Source organism: Triticum aestivum, chromosome 1A, assembly GCF_018294505.1.
Source record: "Triticum aestivum cultivar Chinese Spring chromosome 1A, IWGSC CS RefSeq v2.1, whole genome shotgun sequence".
Taxonomy (NCBI): Eukaryota; Viridiplantae; Streptophyta; class Magnoliopsida; order Poales; family Poaceae; genus Triticum; species Triticum aestivum.
In genome coordinates this window covers 102,133,237-102,148,752 of record NC_057794.1, presented here as the reverse complement: position 1 = coordinate 102,148,752, position 15,516 = coordinate 102,133,237, and the positions used below count along the sequence as shown (strand labels likewise).

The following is a 15,516-nucleotide window of genomic DNA, read 5'->3' as shown; positions in this document are numbered from 1 at the left end:
GCGGCGGGCGACGGCCGGCGGCTTGGGAGGGAGGAAGCAGGAGGTTGGGAACGGGAAACTTCCCTCCCGCGCGACGGGAAAGGGAGTGCGGGCTGGGGTCGAGCGCCCCCCTCCAACCCTCACTTCTACGGTTTGAAATTAGGTTTGAGAGTTGGACCCTTACTTTTTTTTGAGGGTTTGAGGGTTTAAGGATTCTAGTCTTTGCTTTTTTTGTTGCAACCCATAAAAAACGGTTATTTTTGAGGGTTTGAGGGTTTAGGGGCTACTAGTAATGCTCTTAGCGTGTGGCTGAGCCGGTCGGACCCGGCCGTAACCAAACCCTGAACCCTAGAGCCTGCTTTCCCCAAAAATCAAAGAGAGAGAAAAGAAGCTAGAGCCTGCCTGCTTGCCGTCGCGATGCCGCCGGCGGCCGGGGAGCTCGCCGGAGCTGGCGGGGGAGTGGAGGCGGAGAGGGTCTTCATTGGCGCCGGGTGCAACCGTGTTGTGAACAACGTCTCGTGGGGCGCCTGTGGTCTCGTCGCCTTCGGCGCCCAGAACGCCGTCGCCCTTTTCTCCCCTTCGGTCCGTCGATCTGGTCCTCCCACCCTTCTGTTTTTAGGTATCCTGCTGTTTTCTTTGCTTGATCCGATTGGTCTCGGTTCGTGTGTGTGCTGGAACAGAGAGGGGAGATCGTGACGACACTCCCAGGGCACAAGGCGGCGGTGAACTGCACGCTGTGGCTGCCGACCAAGAAGGATGTACTCCAAGGTCTGCTACCTCCTTTTTACACCTATTTTATGTCTCTTCTCTCTTAATTGTTAATTCTCTTCATATTGCATCTGAAAAACTGAAATGATTAGCTAGAGTAACCAGTCCGAAACAATACCATGTCTTGTACCGTTGCTGATGCACTGAGCTGCATTTTGAGGTAAAAATTAGAGTGTCAACCTGAAACAATTGTCTCAATGAATAATTGGTGGGACTTGAGAGGAGATAGTCGAGCAAAAGGTGTTTTTGACTGATCCTGTAACGAGTACTGAACCGTTGGCCGGTGGTTTGTTTCATTTGCCCCTCTGCAGTTCGAAGCAGGGAGACACACTATCTGTTGTCCGGAAGTTCTGATGGTGCTATTATGGCGTGGAAGATTGGTTCTGGAATAGGCAAGGTGAATTTCTTCTGTTTCACCATATACATGTTTGTTGTCGTTTGAATTCTGTTTGAAGCCTTTGCTGCAATTTCGTGGCATTAGATTTCTTCTTCTTCTCATTTGCTTGCTTGGAATATGTTTATCTGTTTATTTATCAAGTTGACCCAAGTTGATTGATTTTGCTGTTTGTCTGCTTTGCAGTGGTCTCATGTTTTGCAACTACCAGCCATGCATAAGAAAGGCGTGACCTGTCTTGCTGGAAGGATGGTGTCGGATAGGGTAACAATTTTCGCTTCCACCTCCTCAGATGGTATGGTGGTTATTTGGGAAATGGTGGTTGAGCCGACTGCTGGTGGTAAGATGATCGACTAGCATTTTGATACTTTTTACACGGATCCTAAGCTTAGTGATTATATCTTGAATAGTCGCATTGATCTTTAGCTTATCTCTAAAGCAAAATTTATAGTCCAATTTTTTTAACTTGTATGATCTTAAAGCTTTACAAATGCTTGCTGCCATCCCATTTAAGTTATTTGGTTTCACTTCTGCAGGCTCCTGCAAAGTGTCTTGTTTGCATTCTCTTTCCGTTGGTTTAAAACCAATGGTTTCACTTTCATTAGCGGTGTTGCCAGAACAGGAAGGCTGCCTAATTTTAGCAATGGGAGGATTAGATCATAAGGTCCACATATATTGTGGGGATCAGTCAGGCAAGGTTTGTAAGATTTCTTATTGCTTCCATTGCTATACCTGCTTGCATTTCCTGTACTGACCAGCATTTTATGATGTGCAGTTCATTAAAGCCTGTGAACTTAAGGGCCATTCTGACTGGATTAGAAGTTTAGACTTCTCTTTACCTGTGATGACGAGCAGTGAGAAACACGGCCTTTTTCTCGTTAGCTCGTCTCAGGACAAAACTATTAGGATATGGAAGATGACTTCAGATGTGCAACAAAGGAAGGATAATATTGGGATGGCCTCCTACATTGAAGGTCCTCTATTTGTGGCAGGTAATACAAGTTACCAGGTATCATTGGAGTCTCTTCTTGTTGGGCATGAAGATTGGGTATATTCAGTAGAGTGGCAGCCTCCTAGACTGCTACTTGGCGGTAAAGCTCATCAGCCAATGAGCATATTATCTGCATCAATGGACAAGATGATGATGATATGGAGGCCTGAAAAAAATACTGGCCTTTGGATAAATTCAGTGACAGTTGGTGAATTAAGTCACTCAGCACTTGGATTTTATGGTGGCCATTGGGAACCTGATGGTAAATCTATTCTTGCACATGGCTATGGTGGATTTTTTCATATGTGGAGAGATGTTGGACTGGATTCTGAAAATTGGCAGCCCCAGATTGTCCCTTCTGGTCATTTTGCACCCGTATCTGACTTAACATGGTCTAGATCTGGTGAATATTTGCTAACAGTTAGCCATGACCAGGTAGGTTCTTATACTTCAGCTTCAGCGCAGTCTTATGGAACATTTATCTTTGGTTATTATCATTTTTGCGTACTTACTTGCTAAGCCTGTTTTGCATCAATGTTTATTATGCAGACAGCACGCATATTTGCCCCTTGGAGAAGTCATGTTGACCCAGGAGATGTGATTTGTTGGCGCGAAATCGCTCGCCCCCAAATCCATGGGCATGACATTAACTGCGTGGCATTCATTCAGGGTACAGGAAACCACCGGTTTGTTTGTGGTGCTGATGAAAAGGTCTGTAGAGTCTTTGAAGCTACTTTATCATTCCTGAGGACCCTACAGGAAGCAACTTTGTTGAAACCTGACAATGAGGATTTTGACGATGTGCAAGTCCTTGGAGCAAATATGTCTGCTCTTGGGCTTTCACAGAAACCTATATATACACATGGTAAAAATCCCTCACGTATTGGGCATAGTGTCTTGTTAGCTTTTCATAACAAATTTTAGTAGCAATTTTTTTTTCAGTTATTCTTTTTCATTTGACTGATACTTTTTATTGATGGTTTTATGCAGGAAAGGAATCCCCAAGCAGCGCTTCTAATGATGGTCCAGATTCCATGGAGACGATTCCTGATGCAGTGCCAACTGTGTTTACTGAGCCTCCTGTGGAGGACCAGCTTGCATGGAATACCTTATGGCCTGAATCTCACAAACTTTATGGGCATGGAAATGAACTCTTTTCCATCTGCTGTGATCATGCAGGGAAGCTCGTTGCATCATCGTGCAAGGTATTACTGCATGCTTTCTTGTTGTGACTGAAAATTTTTGTATGATACCTGGTATCAGTTGCGTTCAGCCAGACATCATCATCACCATGATCATTTACCTCACCTGGCCACAGTTATGTTACTTGATTGTTCTTGTTTAGAGCATGTACGGTTCAGCTAAGTGCTCAAATGTGAATCTGCAAACAGATGTTTTTTTTTCCATTTTCATAGAAACTTGAATGGATACTAGTATTGCTGGGGCTTTATTTATTTCTGGGAACCACTTAAATGTTTTGCCACTGCCGCAAATAGTTTTGTATCTATGCATCCTCATGTGGCAAGAATGCATATTACAGTACTATTTGTCTCCATATGACTACTGGTGGTAGTTGATGTACTCCCTCCGGTCCTTTTTACTCTGCATATTAGAATTCTCTGGAGTCAAACTTCACAAAGTTTGACCGTGTTTATATGAAAAAATATCAACATCTGCCATGCTAAAGTTATATAATATGAAACTTTAAATCATGACACATCTAGTGATATTGATTTCATATTATGAATGTTGACACTGTTTTCTACAAAGTTGGTCAAACTTTACGAGGCTTGACTTCAGTCAAATCTTATATGCGAACTAAAAAGGACCGGAGGGAGTAGAATGTCTATATTTACTAGGGAGTTCTGAATGATACTTGATTCTCTTGCAGGCTCAATCAGCACCAGTTGCTGAGATCTGGCTCTGGGAGGTTGGAACATGGAGAGCCGTTGGTCGCTTGCAGTCTCACAATCTGACAGTTACACAAATGGAATTTTCTTCTGACAATGCTTATCTTCTGAGTGTATCAAGGGATCGTCACTTGTCCGTCTTTTCGATTAAGAAAACTGGTGAGTGATTTTTATCTTTTAGTTTCATATACCTTTTTTGTTGTATTGGATCCAGTGCTCATGGTCTGCAATTGTTGGTGTCATCCCACTTACGTAACTCTTAGAGGAAGGAGCACAGCATCACCTGGTTACAAAGCATGAAGCACACAAAAGAATCATATGGGCATGCTCGTGGAACCCATTTGGGTACGAATTTGCAACTGGTTCAAGGGACAAAACTGTCAAGATATGGTGTGTTCAAGATGCATCTTCTGTCAAGCTGCTCGCCATATTGCCTCAGTTCCGTGAGAGTGTCACAGCATTGGCCTGGACGGGCCGTGACCGTGCTCGTAATGCCGGCATTATTGCTGTTGGCATGGACAATGGGCTGATCGAGCTCTGGAGTGTTTCAGGGGGGAGAGCTGCTTCAGAAAGTAGCTCAGATCCGTCCCCCCTCAGCGTTGCATGCATGCTCCGGTTTGATCCTCTGTTGTGTCATGTGTCAACGGTGCAGCGTTTGCGGTGGCAGAAACCCGACTCGGCTGATGAGAAAGCAGCAATTGAGCTGGCTTCTTGTGGATCTGATCACTGCGTCAGGGTGTTTGCAGTCCGTGATACTTGAGGTATTTATGCAACATCGTGACTCTGAAATTTTGAGCAGATGCATCTATTTTGTTATCATGACATAGGCATATAAGTCTAGATTTAGCGGACTAAAATCCTGGCAGTTCTTGGTGCCCTTGGCAATCCTCCCTGATGTTGTAAAACTTTTATCGTTCTGTTTGTGAGATAATATTGCTGTATTGCAATGATGTACACCTTAGTTGACTGGTGAATGCAGTGCGTTGGGATTTTCAATCCAATTTGTTAAGCTCTAAGACTGGTACATTGTTGAATACCATGTGCACAACTTTTGCTCATGTATCATCTATTCTGCAACTGCTTTATATTTTCCAACTGTATGTGGAAAGTTACATACAGCCATTCCAGCTGTTTTATGGGAAGCTTTCAGGTTCCAGCAGCAATGCAGCAACTGAGTGAACAAGAAATGTGAAGGCCACAATCTCAAACAGCACTAGTTCTCTAGGAGTAGGGTGCATGAAGTGGATCAGGCAATTTTGTAGATCAAATCGACAAAATCAGACTTTGGATCCGACACTGGAACTGTATATGAAACTTAGTGAATCAGGCAATTTTAGTGATGGAATCAACAAATAGTCAGTATCAGATTTCTGAAGCTCTGGACTCCTGACAGCATCTAACAGAAAAGAATGGTTTTGCTTCACTAGTACTCCTTCGGTTTCTAAATAATTGAACTTCTAGTGTTTTTCAAAGTCAAACTTCTTTATGTTTGACCAAGTTTATAGAACTTTAATCATTTTGGAACAGAGGGTGTACTGATTATTTCAACATTGACAGGAGCAAAGCTGCAAAGGAACATAAACTTCCATGCTTTATTGTCCCCTAGTATGTCAAAGGCGGAAAAAAAAGATCACACTACATAATAGGCCATCTAATAGGAAAAAGTAGCTTTGCTTCACTAGTACTTTACTGTACATACCATTACATAGTTTGAATGCACGAGAAGTTTCAACATAGAAAACAGATAGAATACTTGTAAAAGAGGGCATACGCAAACAACCCCAAAACAGCAATCTGGACATCATAGACTTCACCCATGGCACAATTAGTGAAGGCTGCTACACGCATGCTGGTAGCTAGCAACTAACATGTACTACTAGGAAAGGTCTCACGATGCCCATAGGCGACGATCTTGTACACTTCAAACAAACGGGGAAGACTTTGCATCTGGTGCATGCTAAGGTTGTGCTTTCCTTTCCTCTCTCAAGCAAGAAACAAAGTAATCCTAATCTTGCCTTGCAAGGCAAAGATATGATGAATCCCAATTGGTTACCAACTCCAACAGTTAATGTGTTTAATGCCGTCAAATCACACGGAAGAAGCAAGATTTTCCGTGTCTTGAAACTCTTGATCAAAGATGTTACCCAAACAGCTGTTCTTGGGTTACAGACCTGAAGAAACTTGGCATAGTTTAGCCCTGAAGGCAAAGCAAGTCAGGGCTTACGGGGTGGGGCACTGGCCAGCCAGATATTACTACTAAAGAGCTTTGTTTCATGGAGACTGCAGGAATGATGAAACCTTCTAAATGGGAAGCAAGCAAGCAGAGGAGATCAAGAATCTCCTTCTCAAGATAATAATTCCCTTGGCTTTTCCCCTGGCAGGTTCTTTTATCTGCGGCCTCATAGCAGATAGAGCAATCAGGCACAGTGACCTAGACTCATCTGATAACTCAATCCAGTTGGATCAATCATCGTCAGACGGTTTGAGATTGATTCAAGGAGAGGAGGGAGGAGGAGAAATGGAGTCCCCGAACCGGGCGCCGCGGAAGCTGGTGCAAGCGGAGACCCCCTACAGCACCGGCAGGGTCGTCGGCGGTGGACATGCGAAGCAGGCTTCTCTCACTGAAGAAATCATGGTGGCGCAGGACACCGAGAGCTCATCGGAAGTTTCAGTCAACAACCAGAGGCTCCAGGACGTTCAGGGGACGCCCGCCGGCGCCGAAGAGGTCGGGAGCCTGAAGCGCGTGGTGTCGGCCCTCGAAGAGCGGGCCGCCGGCATCGAGAAGCGGTTCCAGGACTACTGTGACGCGAAGGAGCAGGAGGCGACGTACCAGAAGATGCAGATCATGTGCCTGGGGATGAAGCTGGAGCTGCTAGAGTCCCAGAACCAGCGGCTTGAGGCGGCCGCCACGGAGATCCGGGCCGCCGCCGAAGAGTTCGCCGTGATGCGGGCGGGCCTCGACGCGCTGCAGAGCAAGTTCAGGAAGGTCGCCAAGAAGAGCAGGCAAGAGTTCGACGCCATTGATGGGAGGATCCTGGCCTTGGATGCCCGGGAGGCAGAGATGGCGGCGAGGTGCCGAGGCTTTGAGCAGCTCATGGCGGAGATGAAGGAGCTGGTTTCGCAGCTGCAGAAGGGGAAAGGAACAGACAGTGAGGTACGTATCTTCTTCTTCGCTTCGTCGACATTTTTACTTCCATTTCCGTCTGATCAAAGGTTTTTCTTGTGTGTTGTGCATGGCGTAGAGCGTGGAGGTCGCCGTGGAGAGGAGCATGCGGAAGCTGTCGAGCAGCAAGGACCTGCTGGACGGGATGGGGGTGCTCCGGGACCGGTGGGCGGCGGACATGGAGGAGCTCATCTACCTCGGCTGGATCACGGCGTGGCTGCAGCACGACCTCCTGGTCAGCGACGGCGAGGGCGGCGCCGCCAAGGGCCCGGCGGCGATTGGGGACGACGACGACGATGGCACCCACCCGACGGCGGAGGAGCAGCGCAAGAAGGGGGAGAAGATGGTGGCGGTGGCCGCGCCGATCAACGAGGTGGAGCTCCGCAAGACGTCGTCCAACGCGTCGTCGTGCGCCGCGGGAGAGGAGTCGTGCATGGGGCTGGCGGGCTGCAGGACGGGAATCGGACGCCCGAGATTGCTCCGCAAGATCAGAGGGTGGGCCAAGGGAAAGGGTCCAAGCAAGAGCAGTGAGTGATGAATAATTCATTGGTGCTGATTAATTTGCTTGTGATCACTCGTGAGAATAATGTATGTTTGAGTCAAATTGCGTTGTTGAAAGATAATAAATATGGTGCATATGATGTGTTTTTTTACCCAGTTCAATCACAGATGCTGACATACAGTGGCGAATTCAGAAAGAAAAAGAAGGGTGGGCTCAAAGTTAACAGCGAGAAAACTAATGTCATTTTGAAGAGAAAAAAGGCATTTCATCAAAAAAGAAAAGAAAAAGGCATTAGCTCCTAATCCTATTGTCCAAATTAGCTAATATTTTGCTAGAGTACTACTAAAACATATGTATTAGTATTGTCATTCTCTGGTTATTTTTAATGAAATTTCTTGAACGAAAGTTCAAATCTATCTACCTAAATAGTCATTATCTCCTAGTCGTTTTGCTCCAAACAAGGTAAAACTTTCCTAGATTACTACTGGAAACATGAAGTATTTGCTAGTTTTTTCAACAGAAGTATATCAAAATTTTAACCAAAATTTGAATTTATTTAGCAAAATATAGTCAATATCTCTTAATCCTTTTTCTTCAAATAAGCTCTAAATTTGCCACATTGCTACTATATATTTGGTGTTGTGTTGTTACCTGTGGGCTGTTGGTATTGTATGGCTGAGAATGAGAGATTGGGTTGCTGGGCTAGGAGCCTAGGACATGTAGTAGTAATAAAAATGTATATTTGAATGGTAGGCTAAAGCCTGTTGAAGCCCCCCTACTGGACTCGCCAATGACCGCACACCCACACTCTACATCTATGAGCATCTCCGAGATACTGAGCTAACACAACATCTTAAGATTCTTCTATTGAACGAACATTGGCAGAAGGGTTAAAATAAATCTAGGAAATGTGTGCACTAGTGCCAGTGTAGGACCTAAACTCTGGTGGGTTTCACCGCACGAAACCTAACCATCCGAGCTACAGTTTGCATACGATGTTGGATACCATGACTAGTGCTACCTCTTGAGCACTGCGTTGAATTTCCCCGAAAAGGAGAGGATGATGCAGCAAAGTAGCGTAAGTATTTCCCTCAGTTTTTTGAGAACCAAGGTATCAATCCAGTAGGAGGCTACGCGCGAGTCCCTCGTACCTACACAAAAACAATAGCTCAACGCAACCAACGCGCTTAGGGGTTGTCAATTCCTTCACGGTCACTTACGAAAGTGAGATCTGATAGAGATGATAAATAATATTTTTAGTATTTTTGGTATAGAGATGCAAAGTAAAAAGTAAAAGCAAAGTAAAAGCAAAGCAATAATAAAGTGATGGAGATTGATATGATGAGAAAGAGACCCGGGGGCCATAGGTTTCGCTAGTGGCTTCTCTCAAGAGCATAAGTATTCTACGGTGGGTGAAAAAATTACTGTTGAGCAAGTGACAGAATTGAGCATAGTTATGAGAATATCTAGGTATGATCATGTATATAGGCATCACGTCCGAGACAAGTAGACCGACTCCTGCCTGCATCTACTACTATTACTCCACTCATCGACCGCTATCCAGCATGCATCTAGAGTATTAAGTTAAAAACAGAGTAACGCCTTAAGCAAGATGACATGATGTAGAGGGATAGTTTCATACAATATGATAAAAACCCCATCTTGTTATCCTCGATGGTAACGGTACAATACGTGCCTTGCTGTCCCTTCTATCACTGGGAAAGGACACCGCAAGATCGAACCCAAAGCTAAGCACTTCTCCCATGGCAAGAACAACCAATCTAGTAGGCCAAACCAAACTGATAATTCGAAGAGACTTGCAAAGATAACCAATCATACATAAAAGAATTCAGAGAAAATTCAAATATTATTCATAAATAGACTTGATCATAAACCCATAATCCATCGGTCTCAACAAACACACCGCAAAAAGAAGATTACATCGAATAGATCTCCACAAGAGAGGGGGAGAACATTGTACTGAGATCCAAAAAGAGAGAAGAAGCTATCTAGCTACTAACTATGGATCCGTAGGTCTGAAGTAAACTACTCACACTTCATCGGAGAGGCTTGGATGATGATGTAGAAGCCCTCCATGATCGATGCCCCCTCCGGCGGAGCTCCGGAATAGGCCCCAAGATGGGATCTCGTGGATACAGAAAGTTGCGGCGGTGGAATTAGGTTTTTGGCTCCGTATCTAATTGTTTGGGGGTACATGGATATATATAGGAGGAAGAAGTACGTCGGTGGAGCTTCGAGGGGCCCACGAGGCAGGGGGCGCGCCCTAGGGAGGGCGCCCTCCACCCTCGTGACCGCCTCGTGGCTTTCTTGACGGAGGGTCCAAGTCTCCTGGATCTTATCTGATGAGAAAATCACGTTTCCGAAGGTTTCATTCCGTTTGGACTCCGTTTGACATTCCTTTTCTTCGAAACCCTAAACAGGCAAAAAACAGCAATTCTGGGCTGGGCCTCCGGTTAATAGGTTAGTCCCAAAAATAATATAAAAGTGGATAATAAAGCTCAATAATTTCCAAAACAGTAGATAATATAGCATGGAGCAATAAAAAATTATAGATACGTTGGAGACTATCAAGCATCCCCAAGCTTAATTCCTGCTCGTCCTCGAGTAAGTAAATGATAAAAATAGAATTTTTTATGCGCAGTGCTACTTGGCATAATTTCAATGTAAATCTTCTTAATTGTGGTATGAATATTCAGATTCAAAAGATTCAAGACAAAAGTTCATATTGACATAAAAATAATAATACTTCAAGCAGAATAACAAAGCAATTATGTCTTCTCAAAATAACATGGCCAAAGAAAGCTATCCCTACAAAATCATATAGTCTGGCTATGCTCTATCTTCACCACACAAAGTATTTAAATCATGCACAACCCCGATGACAAGCCAAGCAATTGTTTCATACTTTTGACATTTTCAAAACTTTTTCGATCTTCACGCAATACATGAGCGTGAGCCATGGATATAGCACTATATGTGGAATAGAATAGTGGTTGTGGAGAAGACAAAAAGAGGGGAATCTAGTCTCACATCAACTAGGCGTATCAACGGGCTATGAAGATGCCCATCAATAGATATCAATGTGAGTGAGTAAGGATTGCCATGCAACGGATGCACTAGAGCTATAAGTATATGAAAGCTCAAAAGAAACTAAGTGGGTGTGCATCCAACTCGCTTGCTCACGAAGACCTAGGGTATTTTGAGGAAGCCCATCATTGGAATATACAAGCCAAGTTCTATAATGAAAAATTTCCACTAGTATATGAAAGTGACATAATGAGAGACTCTTTATCATGAAGATCATGGTGCTACTTTGAAGCACAAGTGTGGTAAAAGGATAGTAATATTGTCCCGTCTCTCTTTTTCTCTCTTTTTTTTTGTTTGGGCCTTCTCTTTTTTTATGGCCTCTTTTTTTTCGTCCAGAGTCTCATCCCGACTTGTGGGGGAATCATAGTCTCCATCATCCTTTCCTCACTTGGGACAATGCTCTAAAAATGATGATCATCACACTTTTATTTTTCTTACAACTCAACAATTACAACTCGATACTTAGAACAAAATATGACTCTATATGAATACCTCCGGCGGTGTACCGGGATATGCAATGAATCAAGAGTGACATGTATGAAAGATTTATGAACGGTGGCTTTGCCACAAATACGATGTCAACTACATGATCATGCTAGCAATATGACAATGATGGAGCGTGTCATAATGAACGGAACAGTGGAAAGTTGCATGGCAATATATCTCGGAATGGCTATGGAAATGCCATGATAGGTAGGTATGGTGGCTGTTTTGAGGAAGGTATTTGGTGGGTGTATGATATCGGCGAAAAGTGTGCGGTATTATAGAGGCTAGCAATGGTGGAAGGAAGGAAAGTGTGTATAATCCATGGACTCAACATTAGTCATAAAGAACTCATATACTTATTACAAAAATCTAGAAGTTATCAAAGCAAATTATTACGCGCATGCTCCTAGGGGGATAGATTGGTAGGAAAAGACCATCACTCGTCCCCGACCGTCACTCATAAGGAAGACAATCAATAAATAAATCATGTTCCGACTTCATCACATAACGGTTCACCATACGTGCATGCTACGGGAATCACAAACTTTAACACAAGCATTTCTCAAATTCACAACTACTCAACTAGCATGACTCTAATATCACCATCCTCATATCTCAAAACAATTATCAAGCATCAATTTTTTCTTAGTATTCAACGCACTCAAAAGAAAGCTTTACAAATCTTGAATACCAAGCATATTTATTATTAAGCAAATTACCATGCTATTAAGACTCTCAAAATAATCTAAGTGAAGCATGAGAGATCAGTAGTTTTTATAAAACAAATCCACCCTCGTGCTCTAAAAGATATAAGTGAAGCACTAGAGCAAAATTATATAACTCAAAAGATATAAGTGAAGCACATAGAGTATTCTATCAAATTCAAAATTATATATGGCTCTCTCAAAAGGTGTGTGCAGCAAGGATGACTGTGGTAAACTAATAAGCAAATACTCAAATCATAAAATACGCTCCAAGCAAAACACATATCATGTGGTGAATAAAAATGTAGCTCCAAGTAAAGTTACCGATAGAAGTAGACGAAAAAGGGGATGCCTTCCAGGGCATCCCCAAGCTTTGGCTTTTAGGCGTCCTTAGATTATATTGGGGGTGCCATAGGCATCCCCAAGCTTAGGCTCTTGCCACTCCTTGTTCCATAATCCATCAAATCTTTACCCAAAACTTGAAAACTTCACAACACAAAATTTAAAGTAGAAAATTTTGTGAGCTCCGTTAGCGAAAGAAAACAAAAGACCACTTCAAGGTACTGTAATGAACTCATTCTTTATTTATATTGGTGTTATACCTACTGTATTCCAACTTCTCTATGAATTATAAACTATTTTACTAGCCATAGATTCATCAAAATAAGCAAACAACACACGAAAAACAGAATCTGTTAAAAACATAACAGTCTGTAGTAATCTGTAGCTAGCGCAAGATCTGGAACCTCAAAAATTCTAAAATAAATTTCAGGACGTGAGGAATTTATCTATTAATCATCTTCAAAAAGAATTAACTAAATAGCACTCTCCAAATAAAAATGACAGCAGTTCTCGTGAGCGCTAAAGTTTCTGTTTTTTACAGCAAGTGTAACAAGACTTTCCCCAAGTCTTCCCAACGGTTCTACTTGGCACAAACACTAATTAAACACAAAAACACAACCAAAACAGAGGCTAGATAAATTATTTATTACTAAACAGGAGCAAAAAGCAAGGAATAAAAATAAAATTGGGTTGCCTCCCAACAAGCGCTATCGTTTAACGCCCCTAGCTAGGCATAACAAGTAAGGATAAATCTAGGTATTGCCATCTTTGGTAGGCAATCCATAAGTGGCTCTCATAATAGATTCATAAGGTAATTTAATTTTATTTCTAGTAAAGTGTTCCATGTCCTTTTTTAATGGAAATTGGAATCTAATATTCCCTTCCTTCATATCAATAATTGCACCAACCGTTCTAAGGAAAGGTCTACCGAGAATAATAGGGCAAGAAGGATTCTTTCTAGGAAAGTGTTCCATGTCCTTTTTTAATGGAAATTGGAATCTAATATTCCCTTCCTTCATATCAATAATTGCACCAACCGTTCTAAGGAAAGGTCTACCGAGAATAATAGGGCAAGAAGGATTGCAATCTATATCAAGAACAAAAAAATCTACAGGCACATAATTCCTATTTGTAACAATAAGAACATCATTAATTCTTCTCATAGGTTTCTTAATAGTGGAATCCACAAGATGCAAGTTTAGAGAGCAATCATCAAAATCACGGAAATCTAGCAAATCACACAAAGTTTTGGGAATAGTAGAGACACTAGCACCCAAATCACACAAAGCATAAAACTCATGATTTTTAATTTTAATTTTAATAGTAGGTTCCAACTCATCATAAAGTTTTTTAGGGATAGAAAATTCCCATTCAAGTTTTTCTTCATAAGATTGCATCAAGGCATCAACGATATGTTTAGTAAACGCTTTATTTTAACTATAAGCGTGGGGAGATTTTAGCACGAATTGCAACAAGGAAATACAATCAATTAAAGAGTAATTTTCATAATTAAATTCCTTAAAATCCAATATAGTGGGTTTAGCAACATCTAGGGTTTTAATGTCTTCAATCCCACTTTTATCAAATTTAGCATCAAGATCAACAAATTCCGAATTCTTAGAACGCCTTCTAGGTAAAGGTGGATCATATTCAGTCCCATCATTATCAAGATTCATATTGCAAAACAAAGATTTAATAGGGGACACATCAATAACTTTTAGATCTTCATCATTATTTTCATAGGAACTAGAAGAACACGCTTTTATAAAGGCATCTTTCTTAGCACGCATCCTAGCGGTTCTTTCTTTGAACTCGTCAATGGAAATTCTCATGGCTTTGAGAGACTCATTGATATCATACTTAGGTGAAATAGATCTAAGTTTCAAAGAATCAACATCAAGAGCAATTTTATCAATGTTCCTAGCCAAATCATCAATCTTAAGAAATTTTTCTTCAATCATAGCATTAAAATTCTTTTGCGAAGAAATAAATTGTTTAATATTAGATTCAAAATCAGAGGGCATCTTATTATAATTTCCATAAGAATTGTTGTAGGCATTACCATAATTATTAGAGGGATTACTAGGATAAGGCCTAGGATTGAAATTTCCTTTATACGCGTTGTTACCAAAATTGTTCCTACCAACAAAATTCACATCCATAGATTCATTATTATTCTCAATCAAAGTAGACAAGGGCACATCATTAGGATCAGAAGAAACACTCTTATTAGCAAATAATTTCATAAGTTCATCCATCTTTCCACTAAAAACATTAATTTCTTCTATCGCATGCACCTTTTTAGTAGATCTTTCAGTATGCAATTGAGAATAATTAACCACAATATTATATAGGAGTTTAGTAGCTTCACCTAAAGTGATTTCCATAAAAGTGCCCCCCGTGGTCGAATGTAAAAGATTTCTAGAAGCAAAATTCAATCCGGCATAAAAAATTTGTATAATCATCCACAAATTCAAACCATGAGTAGGGCAATTACGTATCACTAATTTCATTCTCTCCCAAGCTTGTGCAACATGTTCATGATCAAGTTGTTTAAAATTCATAATATCGTTTCTAAGAGAGATGATCTTAGCGGGAGGAAAATACTTAGAGATAAAAGCATCTTTGCACTTGTTCCATGAATCAATACTATTCTTAGGCAAAGATGAAAACCAAGCTTTAGCACGGTCTCTAAGCGAAAAAGGAAATAGCTTCAATTTAACAATATCATTATCGACATCTTCCTTCTTTTGCATGTCACACAAATCAACGAAGCTATTAAGATGGGTAGCGGCATCTTCACTAGGAAGGCCGGAGAACGGATCTTTCATGAAAAGATTCAACAAAGCAGTATTAATTTCACAAGATTCAGCATCGGTAAGAGTAGCAATCGGAGTGCTAAGGAAATCATTGTTTTTGGTATTGGTGAAATCACACAATTTAGTATTATCTTGAGCCATCACGACGAACAAGCAAACTAACACACAAGCAAACAAAAGGCAAACGGGTAGAAGAGGCAAATAGAGAAAGAGAGGGAGGATAGAGAGAGAGAGGGCGAATAAAACGCAAGGGTGAAGTGGGGGAAAGGAAAACGAGAGGCAAATGGCAAATAATGTAATGTGGGAGATAGGGATTGTGATGGGTACTTGGTATGTTGACTTTTGCGCAG

At 41.7% G+C, this 15,516-nt stretch overlaps 2 protein-coding genes across 2 annotated transcripts; both read left to right on the top strand.

Annotated features, from left to right (window-relative positions):
- The first annotated feature begins 283 nt into the window (after positions 1-283).
- On the top strand, positions 284-5,058 carry LOC123038786 (elongator complex protein 2). The gene is made up of 10 exons (XM_044462252.1): positions 284-561; positions 660-747; positions 1,059-1,144; positions 1,328-1,481; positions 1,678-1,838; positions 1,917-2,567; positions 2,682-2,997; positions 3,123-3,337; positions 4,024-4,201; positions 4,306-5,058. Exons 1-10 carry the CDS (start codon positions 397-399, stop codon positions 4,800-4,802), a joined length of 2,511 nt encoding a protein of 836 aa, XP_044318187.1. The 5' UTR covers positions 284-396; the 3' UTR covers positions 4,803-5,058.
- Positions 5,059-5,297: 239 nt separating this feature from the next.
- Positions 5,298-7,886, top strand: LOC123038797 (protein CHUP1, chloroplastic). Its single transcript, XM_044462257.1, has 2 exons — positions 5,298-7,196; positions 7,285-7,886. Exons 1-2 carry the CDS (start codon positions 6,348-6,350, stop codon positions 7,738-7,740), a joined length of 1,305 nt encoding a protein of 434 aa, XP_044318192.1. The 5' UTR covers positions 5,298-6,347; the 3' UTR covers positions 7,741-7,886.
- Positions 7,887-15,516: the final 7,630 nt, after the last annotated feature.